This window comes from Onychomys torridus, chromosome 14 (assembly GCF_903995425.1).
Source record: "Onychomys torridus chromosome 14, mOncTor1.1, whole genome shotgun sequence".
Taxonomy (NCBI): domain Eukaryota; kingdom Metazoa; phylum Chordata; class Mammalia; order Rodentia; family Cricetidae; genus Onychomys; species Onychomys torridus.
This window is the reverse complement of record NC_050456.1, coordinates 68,131,450-68,147,411: the sequence shown is the minus strand read 5'-3', so window position 1 is coordinate 68,147,411 and position 15,962 is coordinate 68,131,450. Positions and strand designations below refer to the sequence as shown.

The 15,962-nt window shown below is 49.7% G+C and overlaps 1 protein-coding gene across 3 annotated transcripts in view; it reads left to right on the top strand.

Annotated features, from left to right (window-relative positions):
• Positions 1-14,703, top strand: part of Gpr68 (G protein-coupled receptor 68) — a 30,959-nt gene extending 16,256 nt beyond the window's left edge. For 2 of the 3 annotated variants that reach the window (XM_036205355.1, XM_036205356.1), the window contains exon 2: positions 12,179-14,703. In XM_036205355.1, the coding sequence (XP_036061248.1) occupies positions 12,277-13,404 (1,128 nt within the window). In that variant the 5' untranslated portion in view covers positions 12,179-12,276 and the 3' untranslated portion in view covers positions 13,405-14,703. Of the gene's footprint in view, positions 1-3,907; positions 4,252-12,178 lie in introns of those variants that run through there. The other variant, XM_036205358.1, reaches the window with a different exon arrangement.
• The last annotated feature ends 1,259 nt before the right edge of the window (positions 14,704-15,962 follow it).

Sequence of the window (15,962 nt, the reverse complement as noted above, 5' to 3'; positions counted from 1 at the left end):
AGCCAGGCAAAGCAGAGAGGGTTCAGCCCACCACTGCAAGTTCTAGAAATGGAAAGATGTCCAAGGTCTAGGGATGCTGGAAGCTTCTAGAAGCTGAAAAATATGAGGTGACCCCTTTGAGATCCCCCTCAAAAAGAATACAGCCTGGGGACAGATTGATTTTAATCCAGTAAAATCCACATCAGACTTTGGACCCCTAGACTGTAAGATGAGGATTTGTGTTGTTTTTAAGCAGCTCCATGGCAGTCTGGTTTAATAGCAATGGGACCAGGAAAGCCCTGGTCTAAAGCCTTGTGTGGAATCAACAGCCCTGTGTTCAAATCCTAGCTCTTGTGGTGACCAGCTGTATAGCCCTGAGCAAACTGGTTTCTGTCTGAGATTCATTTCCCTCTCCTATAAGGCAGGTAGAGGTAGAGGCAGGTAGATCTCTGTGAGTTCAAGGCCAGCCTAAACTACACAACTGAGTTCCAGAACAGTCAGAGTTATGTAGACATAGACCCTGTCTTAAAAAAAAAAAAGAAAAGAAAAGAAAATAAATAGAGCATACAACCAGTCTCAGCAGGTAAGGCACTTGCTGGGCAGGCCTGGTGACAGGGTCAGTCACTAGAACCGACAGGAAGGTGGAAGGAGAAAATCACCACCACAGAGTTGGCCTCTGACCTCCACGCATGCGCTGTGGTCCATGTGCCCACGCATGCACACATTTTTTTAAACTTAAAACTGGAGCATGCATTGGTTGATAACCACATCCTCAGTGGCTACTGTAGATATTGACGTACCCAGGTTCTTCCAGAACCCTCAAGAAGGTGTTGGTGCTAGACACAATGAGAAGTGGAAAGTCTTAATCTTCAGAGCCATCCTTAATCCACACCTGGCCCCTTTTGAACCCATGGCACCACCAGGACTCCAGGTGACCTATACAGAGTCTCCTTGGCTGTAAATGTGCTAGTTAATACACAGCTACTGAGGACACAATCCAGGAAAGGCTCCCTGCAGTCGAACTGCAGATGGCTGATTACAGGCATTGCTTGCATTGCACTGGGGAGCCCCTCAGCCCCTCCACCCTAATTAGCTTCAAGTTGGTGGAGTAATTTGAGTTCCTCAAAACCCTGATGGTAATAGACAGTGCTCCATCACCATTTCCCAAGTTGATCTGCCCAGTTTCTACCTTGGCTTGCTTGGGTCATCAGATGGTTGGACAGGAAGTTCTAACTCCAGACTTGGTATCACCAATCAATCCGTCATCATCATCATCATCATCCTCATCATCCTCATTATCATCCCCATCTCACTGGCTCATTTTCAGGACCTATTAGGTGCGAGCTACTTTACTAGGTCCCATTATCTTGGAGCTTCATGAAGTTAGTAGCATATGATTCTCCAAGTTACTGGAAGTGGAAGTGTTCAACTTGACCTTCAGATCAAAGCCTGTGACCCTACCTTCCATCTTGTGCTGGCCTCTGAGTAGCCATGGGGTTACTCCGATGTGCTGGAGACTGTACATGTAGACCCCAGGGGCTATTTATGTTGCCTCCCATGCTGCCTGGATTTCTGGGGAGATGGTGGGTAACTCAAGGCCTATGGCCTAGGACTCTGTCTTGGAGCAGACTTCCACATTGAAACAAATGGCAGCCAGCAGCTTCCAAGGCAGCTGAGGAATGTTCACAACTCTTTAGAGGCAGATCCCAAAAACAGAAGCTTATGCTGTGGCACAGTAGAGACAGCCAGGGCTCAGTCCAGTGGGGTCCATGGTCCTTCACAACTGCAGTCATTGTGACAGGGCCAGGGATAGAGTGGAGAAATGTGGTGATGTGCGTCTGTAATCCGAGCACTTCCATGGCTTAGGCAGCAGGCCCATGAGTCCAAGGCCAGCCTTGGCTACATAGTCAAGTTTCAGGTCACCTGAGTTATGTAAGAGACTGTGTCTTTAAACCTAATTGGGGGAGGGAGGAGGGAGTAAAAAGCTTGGCAGGCCTGGTCCCATTCAATCCCATTGTCCTAGCCCACCCTGCCCTGGGCAGTAGCTACTCCTCATGTTCTCCCCTTGGGCTGAAGGACAGAATCCTGGAGGTAGGTACATGTAGATGCTTTCCTTGATGCTCCAGCAGGGTGTCACAGGCTCATTGCTTTTATATAGTTGTAGGTTTTATTGGAGAAGTTTGTAAAGGGCAAGGGCTAATGGGATTTCTAGGATTCCTGAGGCCACTGTGTGGTGTCACTACTGAAGAAAAAAATCCCAGCTCCCAAAACCAAGCAATGGCTTTGTTTTCTCTTACTATACCGGCATTACAGAGGGCATGGGCTAAGGAATCCCCCATCAATATGCCTGAGGCTTGGTGGGTTTGCTGGGGGTGCCAGGTAAGGATTTGTGCATTTGCTAGCAGAGATCTAGGACATTTTTTTCTGGCCCCTGGGTGCCCTGGAGAGAGTTCACAATGTCATTACTGGTTCCTGAAGATGTGCAAGGTAATGGTGTGGGTGCAGTGTCTATAGGTCCTGTTAAGCTGAGCCACACTGTGAGGGAGAGTCGGAGGTGCTCTCTGTGACCTGGGGGTAGTCAGGCAGTCTTATGCTCTTCCCTACCCCGTGTGAGATCATGGAAAGACAAGTACACTCTAGACCTCAGGCATAACATCTGACGCTAGCAGATGGCTGCCCCAGAACAAGCATCAGCCCTTCCTGTAACGTAAGACCTCCAACTAGCAATTGCTGTAGGTGACAGCTGAAAAAGTCATGTTATGTGCTGGCATTTTTTAGAAGGATCCTCTGCTAACACTGTCCTGTAGCAGTTTGCTCTCTGGAGAAGACAGGTCTCATACATCACAGTGATGCTGTGTCCCCTGGGCCCTCTATGTGTGGTGTGCTCAGGCTCCAGGTGCACCTTGTGATGGGCTTCAGAGGACCCTGCTTTGGAGGGAGGTAGTTAAGCCAAGAGAACAAGGCCCCTGACATCAGCATCAGGCTTCAGTCACAGCTCAGCCATCTGTTAGTAGTTAGGCTCTGTCCAGAGCCTCTCTGGCCCTTGGGGCCCCAAGTTTCCCCACTTGTAACTGAGGGGCTGGACTGAAGAACTTTCTACAACTTGGTCAGGTTTTGTGAGGGCTCCCAGGAGCAGGAAGAGTTCACAGCAGGGTCCTGCACTTGGTAGACACTCGGGGCCACATTCCCTATTCTGCCTAGAGCTTTGACGCTAACACCCTGCTCCATGGGTCCGTGGAGCAGGTACCATTTACCCATCCATTTTAGTATTGACCAGGGAACTTGGCAGAACACTGATGCTTGGGCAATTTAATTGAGCTGGGATAGGGCCTGTCATTCATATATTTTTTTTTATTAGGCTCTGAAGTATTTTCTGACAAAAGTAGCCAGAACTGAGCCCCACTAGCCCAGATGTTAGTTGCTGGGATGAAGGATTCGATGCTAGAAGTGCAGTCAGTTTTCCTGTCCTTACCACTTGTCAGTTTGTCCTTGTGTCTGGTGGCCCTAAGCCAGCGACCACAGTGCAGACCTGAGGGGCTCCAGTGAAAGAGGATCAATGTTCTGTGTCCCCTCCTGGTGTCTGGCATGTACCCAAGGTGGCAATAGACAGAATTAGGGTGCCCATTTTTTTTTCTAAGCCCCTGCTTCAGGGCACCAGCCTTAATTAAAGTCTGAGTGTTTGCATTGAGGCTGCTCCCTGACTCCACCTGGAGCATGTGGAAAGCCTAAAGGATGGCGGGTGTGTGGAGAGATCCACACTGCCACCCTCATCCTCCTGCTGGCGGGTGGTTCCTGGGCAACCGCCCAGCCTGACACCAGATTGGAGTTCACATGATTCTGCCTCAGCTCAGGAATGGGTAGCCTCCAGCTGGGGATTTTCTAGATGAGCTGGGAGGGTTTTCTGCAGGAATTGAGAGAGGGAGAGCTCGTCTGGGTGCAGGGTTGTCCATGCACTGCCGAGCTGAGCTGTAGTTGAGGTTTGGGGGTAGAACTGAGTCAGAGCTGACTCTTGCTGCGTTCTTCTGCAGAGCACTCCCAGGATTGTTGAAGCTAGACCTCACTGCTGGCTCCCCGTCTGCCCCTCAACTGGCTGTAGACACTTCACTGCCATTCTTTGCCTTTCTAGGAGGCTCCAGAAAAGCCAGGCATGGGTATGGGATTAGATAGTTTCCAAACTGGCCCACTTGTGGGACAAAAATCAATCTACTAACCCAAGACCTGTGTATAAGAGAAATGACATAGAAAATATCAGCATGTATGACAAGCATCAAGGTAAGCATTGTGTGTGTGTGTGTGTGTGTGTGTGTGTGTGTGTGTGTGTGTGTATACACTAGCGTATTTCTTGCTATTGTTTGTGGTTTGTTTTTGTTGATTATTTTAAGGCAGCAATTGAATGCCTAGCTGCTTTTGTTCTGGATCCAGATCCATCCTGACTTACTTTGTAAGCTCTGGGAACTGGTTCAGCCTCTCAGGGCTTCGGATTCTGTGAAATGGATCAGCAATGTCAGCCCCACCCAACTTACAGGGATTTGGCAAGCCTAAATTGGAGTGACTTTGCAACTGTTATAGGACATTAGAAACGAGACTTGATTATCTTTGTCATTGTAGGGGGAACTTGGGGGAACTTGGGGGAAATTTGGGGGAAAGGCAACAATAGAAGGAAAAAACAGTTGATTTCTATCCCTTCACCAGGGAAACTTCCTCTGAAGCCAGCCTTCATAGGACAGTTGGGTGCCCTAATCCCTCTGGAAACAGCCTGCATAAATGTCTGGATGGTGGTCAGCTGAGGGAAGGGAAGCAGCCATACAGGAAACCCCTAGCTCTGTGGTCTGAGGCTGTGAGCAGTCCCTGGCAGCAGGAGACAATGTCTGGGGGCATGCCGAGTACAGCATGAAGAAGGGGTGTTGGGGGAGATAATTATTCACACACCAGGAGAGATCCAGTTCTCCATCTCTTCTACCTGGAACAGCTTCCGCCAGAGAGGTGTTTCCTCCCTGTCAGGGCTTCATCTCTCCTGGTCATTCAGACCCTTGGTGGCTTCCACCCTGGTTTGAATGTGTATAAGGATCTGCTTCTAGGTGTTGCGACACTTTGTGTACAGTTCTTAGCTTTTCAGCTAGATGATAGAGAGCTGTTTCCACTGCTTTCTACATGTCCCTCCACCATGGGAGACCAAGGACTAGATGTGTAGTAGGTAAGCTGGTGAAACATCCTCCAGGAGCAGGGGGCTAACCTACAGCAAAGCCAGTGGCCCCTGTGGTGGCATCTTGGAGGCCTGGAGGCTGCAGCTGGTTGTTCAGGGGTGACCCTGATCAATGGCTGGAAAGTGATAGATAAAGGAAAATTGAGACCAGAGTTTAAAACCTGACCTGCCATATCCCAGCTGTTGACTCTCCAGGAGGCTGGCTCATTGCTGACCCTCGGTGTTCTCATTGGCGACATGGAATGTACATACAGAACTGTGCTTGGGGGTTGGGGATTTAGCTCAGTGGTAGAGTGCTTGCCTAGCAAGTACAAGGCCCTGGGTTCAGTCCTCAGCCCTGGAAAAAAAAAAAAGACAAAACAACAGAACTGTGCTTGGCTAGCAGAGAGCTCCATGCAGATGTGCCTCAGCTTTTCCACTTTAAAACACTTCTGTGTCCAAATGGTGGTCAGCTTGTAATGATGAAAGTTCGTCTGAACTCCATGTAGATAGATTCCTGTGGATGAGTAGACGGATGTCTTCCTGGAAAGAAGCCTTCCCCTGGAGGCTGCTCGCCCTCAGAAGTGGCAGGAGTGTGAGCTGGCTGTGATGGAAGAACTCACTATCCAGCTAAGGCGGCCCCAGAGATTCCTCCTTTTCATTTTCCTACTTTTGTTGGTGACCTCACTGCTCCAGCACCCAGCCTCAAAATTCACACCCATCTGCCTATCCACTCATCCAACTGTCTCCTTCCCCACCTCCCCCTCACTTATCAACACATCCATCAATATATCTATCCGTTCATTTATTTACCCACTCACTTACATTCCCATCCATTCATTTACCTGTACATCTACTTCCCACCCAGCACTCAATTCACTTAGCTCTCTACCTACCTATCCATCTAACAAGTAATTTTTGAGAGGCTTGAGGACCAGGCATTGAAGAACCTCTCCATTTCTCCTATATTTCACTTCCTTTCTAATTTGTTGGCATTCTATACAGCATCTTGTCTCACCTCTTTAGCCATGTCTGCCTCATACTATGTTCTCATGCCAAGCCACTTTCAGTTCCCCAAAGGTACTCATATTTTCTCCCTCTGGCATTTGGTGGCATGCACACATTTTCCACAGGCAGAAACTCCCCACTGTTTGGGAAGCCCTTCCTCTTTCTCTTAGCCTTAGTTTGGCTGTTGCTGTTCAATAGAGCTTCCCTCACTACATTAGGCTACTTCCAAAGAACTCCCACAAAATCCTGTGTTCTTCTAGGAGGTTACTTCATTGATCTGCTCTTCTTTGTAGGAATAAAATGAAGTTGGCTGTTAGAGCCAGGGTATAGTGTAATGCCATCCATACAATGGACATTCAGTGACTGTTCTCGGAAGAATGTTTGGATAGATGTATGTGGGTGGGAGGCTGAGTGGATGGATGGATGATGGATGGATGGATGATGGGTAGATGGATGGATGGATGATGGGTAGATGGATGATGGATGGTGGGTGGATGGGTGGTGGATGGATGGATGATGGATGGATGGATGATGGGTAGATGGATGATGGATGGTGGGTGGATGGGTGGTGGATGGATGGATGATGGATGGATGGATGATGGGTAGATGGATGGATGGATGGATGGATGATGGGTAGGTGGATGGATGGATGGATGGATGATGGATGGATGGTGGATAGATGGATGATGGACGATGGGTGGATGGATGGATGGATGATGGGTGGATGGATGGATGGATGATGGGTGGATGGATGGATGGATGATGGGTGGATGGATGATGGATGATGGGTGGATAGGGAATGGATAGATGAGTAAGTGAGTGAATAGGTGAGTGGGTGGATTGGTGAATGTTTGGACAGCCCCTGTATGACGTGGTTAGATTTGTGTTTGGGAAGATGGTGTTTAGATGGTGAGTCACAGACATGAACCTAACTTAAGGCAGTTACACTGACTTCAGGAAGTCTTGACCAAGCCAATCGTAGGTGCTGGTGAGAGAACGGAAGAGAGGAGCGATGCTTTCAAAAACTTAGGAGTTGAAAATTCTAGAAGTTGGTAGATGACTTAAAGCCGTGAAGGAGGAACGAAGCTAAAGGCCATCCACTCAAGGTGAATAACTGGGCAAAGGGGGACATCTTTTCTGAGAACAGATTAGTGGAGAAAATGTGGGACCTAGTGTGGACCCCACTGGGCTTGTCTTGTGAAGCAGCAGGAGTGGTTCCCATGCAGCCTTCAGCAAGGGGGAGCTCTGGGAGCTATCGGACTATAATGGGATTGCACTCACTAGAGTGAACCAACATGAAGGTATGGGGGAGAGATGCCCATGCATCCACCAGACGCTGCCTCTCATGGCAATGATCAGTGCATGTGGCCTTCCTGACTTCTGAGCTTGGAGGTTCCCTGGGGGTGGGAGCTCTTTCTCATTTTATCTCTTAAGTTCTGCATGTATGTAGCCTGGCCCCATGAACTCTGTACATGTCCCACAAATACTTTTTCCATGAAACTTGGAAGTACTGGACTGTTGGGCAAGTTGTTTTGTCTCTTCAGTTGCCTTATGTCTTAACTAGAAACAAAAACAGGCTTGTGACAGTGGAACCAGAGAACAGATGTGGAGACAGAGAACCATAATGAAGTGCAAAACATTTTGCAAGCTAAGGGAGTAGACACAGGAATGCCTGCAGTCACCCACCATGAGGGTCAAGGAGTCTTACCTGCAGACGGAATCTGGAAATGCCCAGGGCCTGGGCCCCTGTTCTGCCCAAAGTTCCTGCTGGGTGTTCAGTCCCTTCCAGCTGCATCTGCTCCCTGCCTCAGGAACTCATGAAAGGGGGCATGCTCAGAATCTGAGCCAATGACTTTCTAGTCTCTTCTGGTGTCTTGCTATTCAAAAAGTGTGATCCATAGTCCAGTGACCCCAAATCTTCCACATCTCCTAGGAACTTGTTTGAGATGTAAAAATCTCAAGAGCCCCTTTCTCAGACCTAGCCAGTTTGGAAACTCAGGAGTAGGAGCCTCTGCAATGTCTTAAACCTCCAGTGGATTCGGGTGCAGCCAGTTCAAGAACTGCTGTTCTTTTTGCTCCAAAGTGAACGTGGGAGGTGCCTCAACCTAACTGTACTCAACGCTGCTTCTTGGCTTTACAGGCTTGTATATTTCTGCCTTTGATTGCCAGAAGTAGCTTGCTGCTGGCTTAGGAAAGAGGAAGCTGCAAACCTCACCCCGCCCTGCCCCACACGTCCATACACTCACCGCTAGTAAACAACAGACTTGGGGCCTGGTGACTATCAGGGAATTTCCAAGACCTGACGGGGCATGCCTCAAAGAGGCTTCATCTGCTCTGGTCTGTGGAAGCCTGGGGGCCTGTGCTCCCCCTCTTCTCTTCCATTTCATGTCCCTTTTATTCACTGGGACAAGGTCTCTCAATCAAAACCAGGACTCCCTGAAATGGCTGGCCAGCTTGTTCTAGGGACCCCCTATCTCTGCTGTCCAAGCCTAGATTACGGGTGGTTTGCCATGCCCACCTGGCATGCACGTGTGTTCTAGGGGTCTGAACTCTGTTACCCACACTTGCAAGGCACATGTGTGGAGATTAGAGGGCAATTGGTAGGACTCTGTTCTCTCCTTTCACTGGGTGGGCCATGGGGCTCAAACTCAGGCCATTAGGCTTGGTGGCAAGTGCCTTTACCAGCAGAGCCAGCTCGCTGGTCCAAGGCTCCCCTTTGGGACCCCACTTTCCTCACCTGGAAAATGAGCAATGACTCTTACTTAGTCATTCAAGAAGTCCCTAAATAGTCCATACAGCTGGGGGGACATCAGTGACAAGCAGAAAAGACCTCTGCTATGTTGGAATTTGTATCCCTGGGAAGACTGTTTGTCAAGAGTCACACAAGTTACATAAAGAAGACATAAATCTGAGAAGCTTGTGAAGCAGTCCATCAGGATGAGATGGAGACAGGTGTGTGTGTGTGTGTGTGTGTGTGTGTGTGTGTGTGTGTGTGTGTGTGTGTTTGAGGTGGGTGCCAGGAGAAGCCTTTCCAGGAAGTGATAGACAAGCAGGTCTCTAGCAGAGCAGGAACAGGTGCTGTTGTGGGGCATGTACCACCGTGAGGAGAACTTTAGGAAGAAGTGGCTAGGCAAGATCCAGGTAGAGGGACAGAGGCACAGGAGGCTGGTTGCGTGGCCACCAGGTGAGGCGGCAGGCAAGGTTAGGGAAGCTAGTACCGGGGGTCTGGTGGGTCGGCAAGGGTGCTTGGTTTTCAGTCTAGGTGTGAGAGAAGCTGCTTCCAAGTGTGTAAAGCAAGGAGGTGGTTCGGCTGCTTCTCCGGAGGGTGACTGTGACTGACACAGGGCCTGAGCAGGAGGGCTGGGCCGCGGGCGGGAGAGGCCCGGATGAGGTGGAGAGGAGAGCTAGGGTAGAGCGTGGAGGTGCTTCTAAGGAAAGAAGTTGGTTAGGGCACGAGAGCTTGGGCAGAGGAGGGACTGGGCTTTATATCAGTTAGGAGGAGCTGGAATCCAGATGAGAGAAAGGCTTTGGACCAGACCCATCTCCTGCTCATTTAAAAACACAGAATCCTGGTCCCTTTATCCAGTAAAACTGAATATACAGTGGTCTACCTAATCCCAAGGGCACACATCCAACACCTCCAGCAGATGCCTAAAGCTACAGGTGTGTCGAACTGACCTCTATTTATACCATGAGTTATCAAACATGTATGCACCTGTACCTATGATCAGCTTTAATTTGCATATTAGACATAGGAAGATGTGAGTAATAACTAGTAATAAAAAGAATAATTACATAGTATACTGTAGTGAATTTATGTGAATATAGTTTCTCTCTTTGAAATATTTTTTTGTTTTTAGACAGGATTTTACTAAGCAATTAGCCCAGGCTGGTCTTGAACTCACAGTGATCCTCTTGCCTCTGCCTCACAATTGTTGAGATTACAGATATGTGGATATGTGCTACCACCACCACATACATATGTGTCTAGTTAATATATATGGTAGTGGTATTTGTTTATTACTGTTTAAGTGACCAGATGACTCAGGGTGGCATGGAAACCTCCTGCCTCAGCCTCTCAAGTTCAAAATATATTATGTGTGCTACACCCACCCATCTTTTTCTCTCTACCACAGTTGACTTTGGGTACCTGAGAGCAAGGTTCCAGAAACCACAGGTCAGAGCAGGTGACGGTGCGTAGTTATCTATAAGACTGAGTGTGATTTCAGAGAAACTCCCTGTGTTAGTCCTCAGGGATCCTGGAACTAGAGCTGTGGGATCCAGTTTTCTCTGAGCCCCTTCCCAGTAGATTTTACGAGCTCCTCTACCCATCTCTGCTCTGGTGGTCCTGAGCCAGGTGGGAGCCAAGGCAAGATCAGAGGTAGTGGTGGAGAGGAGAGCTGGGGTGGAGGGGGAGGCTTGGCTCTGGAGAGAGCTATAGGAACTTGGAGTCTTGAGTCTGCTGAGACTTGGTCGTGGTCTCTAAGAGGCTCCCCTCATGAGCCCAGCTAGCCCTCAGCTCTCTGAAGAGAGCACAAAGGCCCATATTGATCTGCAGGCATCAGAAAGCAGCTTAATTTAGAACCTTCAATAGGGTAGACTGTAGGTTCTCAAGGGGGAGGAAAGAGTTCTTGGCTAGGGGTAGAGAGGGAAAAAGAAATATCTGAAAGATCTCAGCATCGTGTCACCTTCCAGATGACCTCAGCATAAACATGCAGGAGACCCGAGACAGTAAGTTTCATCACAAGACAGCAAATACTGTTCCCCAAACAACTTCTTCAAGGAATACAATGCAAAAATGGCTTGAAAATGCTATTGAGCAGGGCAGATGGCACGCACTGTCACCCCAGCACTGAGGAGACTACATGTGTAGACAAAGCTGTTCCAAACACAAACAAACAAATAATAAAAAGAGGAAGAAAAGAAAAATGCTGTTGTAACCCTGGTGAGATTTTCCAGCTGAGACAGAAGAGTTAAATCCATAGAACAGTTCAAGCCTTTACTGTTCTGATATGTTAATTTATCAAGTGCACTGGCAGCCAAACATTGCATTCTACCCTTAGACATGATTGTGGCCTGGCATTCCATTTGTTAAATTCTCAATGCACAGCACTTGGGAGGCAGAGGCAGGCGGATCTCTGTGAGTCCAAGGCTAGCCTGGTCTACAGAGCCAGTTCCAGGACCTGTCTCTAAAACAAGACAAACAAACATTCTCAATGTGGTCATCTCACTAATGTGGGGAAGAAGTGAAGCATCTTTGACCCTTTTGTCCCCGATAAACACTGCAGCCACCCAGCCGCCATCTGAATAAACAGGGAAGGTGGTTTGAATCTCCAAATTCCAGATGAAGAACCTGAGGCTCAGGAAGGCTCACAAACCCAGGCAATTGGTTGCACTTGGCCTGACCTTTGCTGCTTTTGATCCCTAGTGAAGAACTTTGCCCAAGATCCATTGGGGAGGTGAGAGAGGTAACACTTGGTGAGGAGTAGCAGGGACATGGACAGGGCCCAGTGATGAGAAACTGTCCTTTGTTTCTTGCCAAAGCACAGAAAGATGTGGACCAGGGTGTGTTTCTTCTGAAGCCAGATGGAGAGGTCCCTGGAGCAGCTGTGGTCTCAGTGTTGGGCCTAGTCACTACAGTCCTATAACGTTAGCAACTCTTATTGCTGTGTAAGATGATGGTGCCCTCACACTGTGGACAGGTTGGAAGTACTCTTGCTTCCAGCCTCCTTTGGAGAGTCAGGCTGAGTTATGTCCTAGATCTCCTCTTTACCTCCCTTGCTTGCACCAAGGGATCAGAAATAAATAAGGGACAGGGGATAAGATAAACAAGGGAAGCCAGAGATGGGGAGCCATAGCCATACCTCGGTGTTTGGGTAGGTGTTGTACTGGAGCTGTTTGTCTGGTATAGCTTCTAAATGAATACAGTACCTAGAATGGTGCCTGGCATACAGCAGGTTATATAGATGTTAGCTGTGACTATTTAAACTTTTCTGCCTTGACTTGTAGGGGTTCGCCTACCACCAATGATGAACAGATCTTGATACACTTGAGTTACCATCCATACACAAGATGCCCATAGAGAGATTGACTCCATCTGCAAGCCCATGAAGGCTGAGGCCCCTTCTGGCCCAAAGATGGGGAACATCACTACAGACAACTCCTCAGGAACCTGCCCCATTGACCATACCATCCACCAGACACTGGCCCCGGTGGTCTACGTGACTGTGCTGGTGGTGGGCTTCCCAGCCAACTGCCTGTCCCTCTACTTCGGCTACCTGCAGATCAAGGCCAGGAATGAGCTGGGAGTGTACCTGTGCAACCTGACCATTGCAGATCTGTTCTACATCTGTTCACTCCCCTTCTGGCTGCAGTATGTACTCCAGCACGACAACTGGCCCCATGGGGACCTCTCCTGCCAGGTGTGTGGCATCCTCCTCTATGAGAACATCTACATCAGCGTGGGCTTCCTCTGCTGCATCTCCATCGACCGCTACCTGGCTGTGGCCCACCCCTTCCGCTTCCACCAGTTCCGAACCCTGAAGGCAGCCGTGGGCGTCAGCGTGCTCATCTGGGCCAAGGAGCTGCTGACCAGCATCTACTTCCTCAAGCACAAGGAAGTCATCGAGGACGAGGACCGGCACCGAGTCTGCTTTGAGCATTACCCCATCCAGTCCTGGCAGCGCGGCATCAACTACTACCGCTTCCTGGTGGGCTTTCTCTTCCCCATTTGTCTGCTGCTGGCCTCCTACCAGGGCATCCTTCGGGCTGTGCGCCGTAGCCACGGCACACAGAAGAGCCGCAAGGACCAGATTCAGCGGCTGGTGCTCAGCACCGTGGTCATCTTCCTGGCTTGCTTCCTGCCCTACCACGTGCTGCTGCTGGTACGCAGCCTCTGGGAGGTCAGCTGTGAGTTTGCCAAGAGCATCTTCAACATCTACCATTTCTCCCTCCTCCTCACCAGCTTCAACTGTGTAGCCGACCCGGTGCTGTACTGCTTCGTCAGTGAGACCACTCACAGGGACCTCGCCCGCCTCCGAGGAGCCTGCCTAGCCTTCCTGACCTGCTCCAGGACGAGCAGGGCCAGAGAGGCCTACCCTCTGGGTGCCCCCGAGGCCTCTGGGAAAAGTGGGGCCCAGGGCGAAGAGCCCGAATTGTTAACCAAGCTCCACTCAGCCTTCCAGACCCCTAACTCACTGGGAGGGGGAGGGTCGCCCACGGTTGGGTTGGCCTAACTTAAGTCGTCTGTATGTGAGGCTTGGTTAGGCCTGAGCCATCACCAACAGGCCTTGTGGTCTGGAGCTTGCCTGGTGGCTGTCTCCCACATTGCCATTACTTCTTTCCTGGGGAGGAAATGTGGTCCTGGGCCACAGCTAGGGCCCTCTGGCCCATGGAAGCCCTGTCTTCTCTCGTGTTCTCTGCTGTCACCTGGTCTACAGGTGGGAGGGAGGCAGAATTGTCACTCCCAGGAGGTTTGCAAAGAGCAGCAGGGCTGGAGCGGGGAGGAAGAGAGTAGGAACCAAGGTGTTCACCTGCCAAGCCTTCCTGTGCTGCTGTCGGCACACGAGATACCAGTCCAAATGTGCTGTGGTCTTGTGTGAAGCCATGTCGTCACTACTAACGCTTGAGCTCACCTCTACAACAAGGCTAGAGGGGAAGACAGGTTAAGGTGAAGAATGGGGGGGGGGGGGGGGTACTGGTGTGGGTACTGCAGCAGAGTGGCAGTCCGGGAAGAAGCCCCAGGGCCAGACATATCTCACTTTTACAGTGCTAAATTGAACAGATTCACCAACCCCAAGGGCTGATGGCAAATAAACAAACCTCAGGGCTCCTCGGGGAGATGCCAGGGGCCCTTCAAAACATCATCCTAAAACTCAAGTAAGAGGACTTGGGCCTGAAGCTGTGTCCCTAGCCAAAGGACATGGGCTCTTCTTAATTAGCTTTTTGTTCCCATCTGACCAGAGTGCTAGACCTGAGAGAGAGGGGGAGAATATACAAATGGCAGGGTGCCCATGGCAACTGTGTGCCAAGACAGTTACCCGGGTCATGTGACTGCTGCCAGTAACCCCTACCCTTCACCCCACACACTCTAGGGCATCCAGAAGCCCCAGAGTCCCTAGGTACCATCAAACTAACAAACTAACAAAACATACACATCGTCATATCTCTTGACTACAGGTTTGAGCTCAAGCTCCACTCTGGTATAAGTAGTTCTTGTAAGAGAGTTGCCAGAGATGGCTGTACGTCAGAGAGACCCGCACCTACCCCAGCCTAGGACCTTGTGGGGCAATGGTGACAGCTGAGTGTTCTCTTCATTCATTCACCTCTTCATTACACAGTATTTCTCCCTGTTTTGACCTGCAACTCTGGATTCTTACTGGCTTGGACTGGAACAAGCTGAGCCTGGCTCTCCTTACTGTGGAGAGCTGTATTTTTGTATTGTCATCTCTCTTATGCCAAGTATAAGTGTGTTGGACTGGGAGGTGGATTCATGTAGTGACTTCAGTCTGCAAATAAAACAAAGTAACCAATCACAGCAGAGTTTGCGCAATCCTTACAGGCAGGGATGCTGCCTGCACCAGGGAGGTCCAAAGTGTCCTTGAAAGGCCCCAAATATTTAGGGAGGTCCAGGGGTTGACCTTGGAGAGAACTCAGGACAACTTGGGGGCTGCCTTTGAGCACCTATCAAGTGGTCAAGTCCAAGCCATCGAGTGCAGTAGGGTCTTCTCTTCTGCCTTGTAGCAGGGGTCAGGTACCAGTGCAGGGTGTTATTGCAAATCCCCCCTCCCCTGCCCCCCATGCATCTGTACAGGGAGTTGTTGCAAATCCACCCTGATGCATCTGTACAGGGAGTTGTTACAAATCCCCCATGCATCTATACAGGAATTTGTTGCAAATCTACCACCACACATCTGTACGGGGGATTGTGGCAAATCCCCCCAGATGCATCTGTACAGGATGTTGTTACAAATCCACCCAGAGACTTTTGAGGAGAAAGCCCAGCCCTGTGTTTTGGGAAATGCTACTCCCTCTGTCTTTGACCACGTGGGACTCTGTATGTTGAGTAGCCGCCCCCACAGTGAGGGTGAGCCCCCATCAGACCAGAAGCAGGGCTTGTTGCATTCATCTCTCTGACATTTCCCCAGAATCATCGTGTTGTGTTGGGAACCGCCCACCTTGTTTGTTGACAACTTCTGTCTGCTGGGCATCCTTTCAACTCCATGTTTATCACCAAGGATTGCTCACATCCTATTGAAACACACATTTGATTTTGACCACGTAATCCCTCTGTGGGTCAGGCTCCTGGAGTTCTGGAATGTTATGGAAGAATAGATCTTTCTTCCAAACAGACTAAGCGAGAACACTATTAAGGATTAATACTGCTTTCTCTCCTAAGGGAAGGGCTGGGAGGAAAAGTCCATCTGGTTTGGACCGAAGGTGACAGAGGCCATTAAAATTCCTTTTCTAATCACTAGTGTTGTTCAGTAAGACAAGGGTCCATCTTCCTGTTTACACACACTGGCCTGTGGGTTGGCCCGAGAAGGGTGGGAGAAAGCTTCACTACAGAATACAGAACGTAAGGGAACAGGATGGTCCAGCTGCAACAGGGACAGAGTGGGAGAGCAATGAAAGAGACATCTTGATAGAGTGAGACATCATGAGGACAGAGAGAAGCCTGGTGCTAGGGAAGTTCCCAGGAATCCACAAGGAGGACCCCAGCTTAGACTACTAGCAATAGTGGAGAGGGTGCCTGAGCTGGCCCACCCCTGTAATCAGATTGGTGACTACCCTA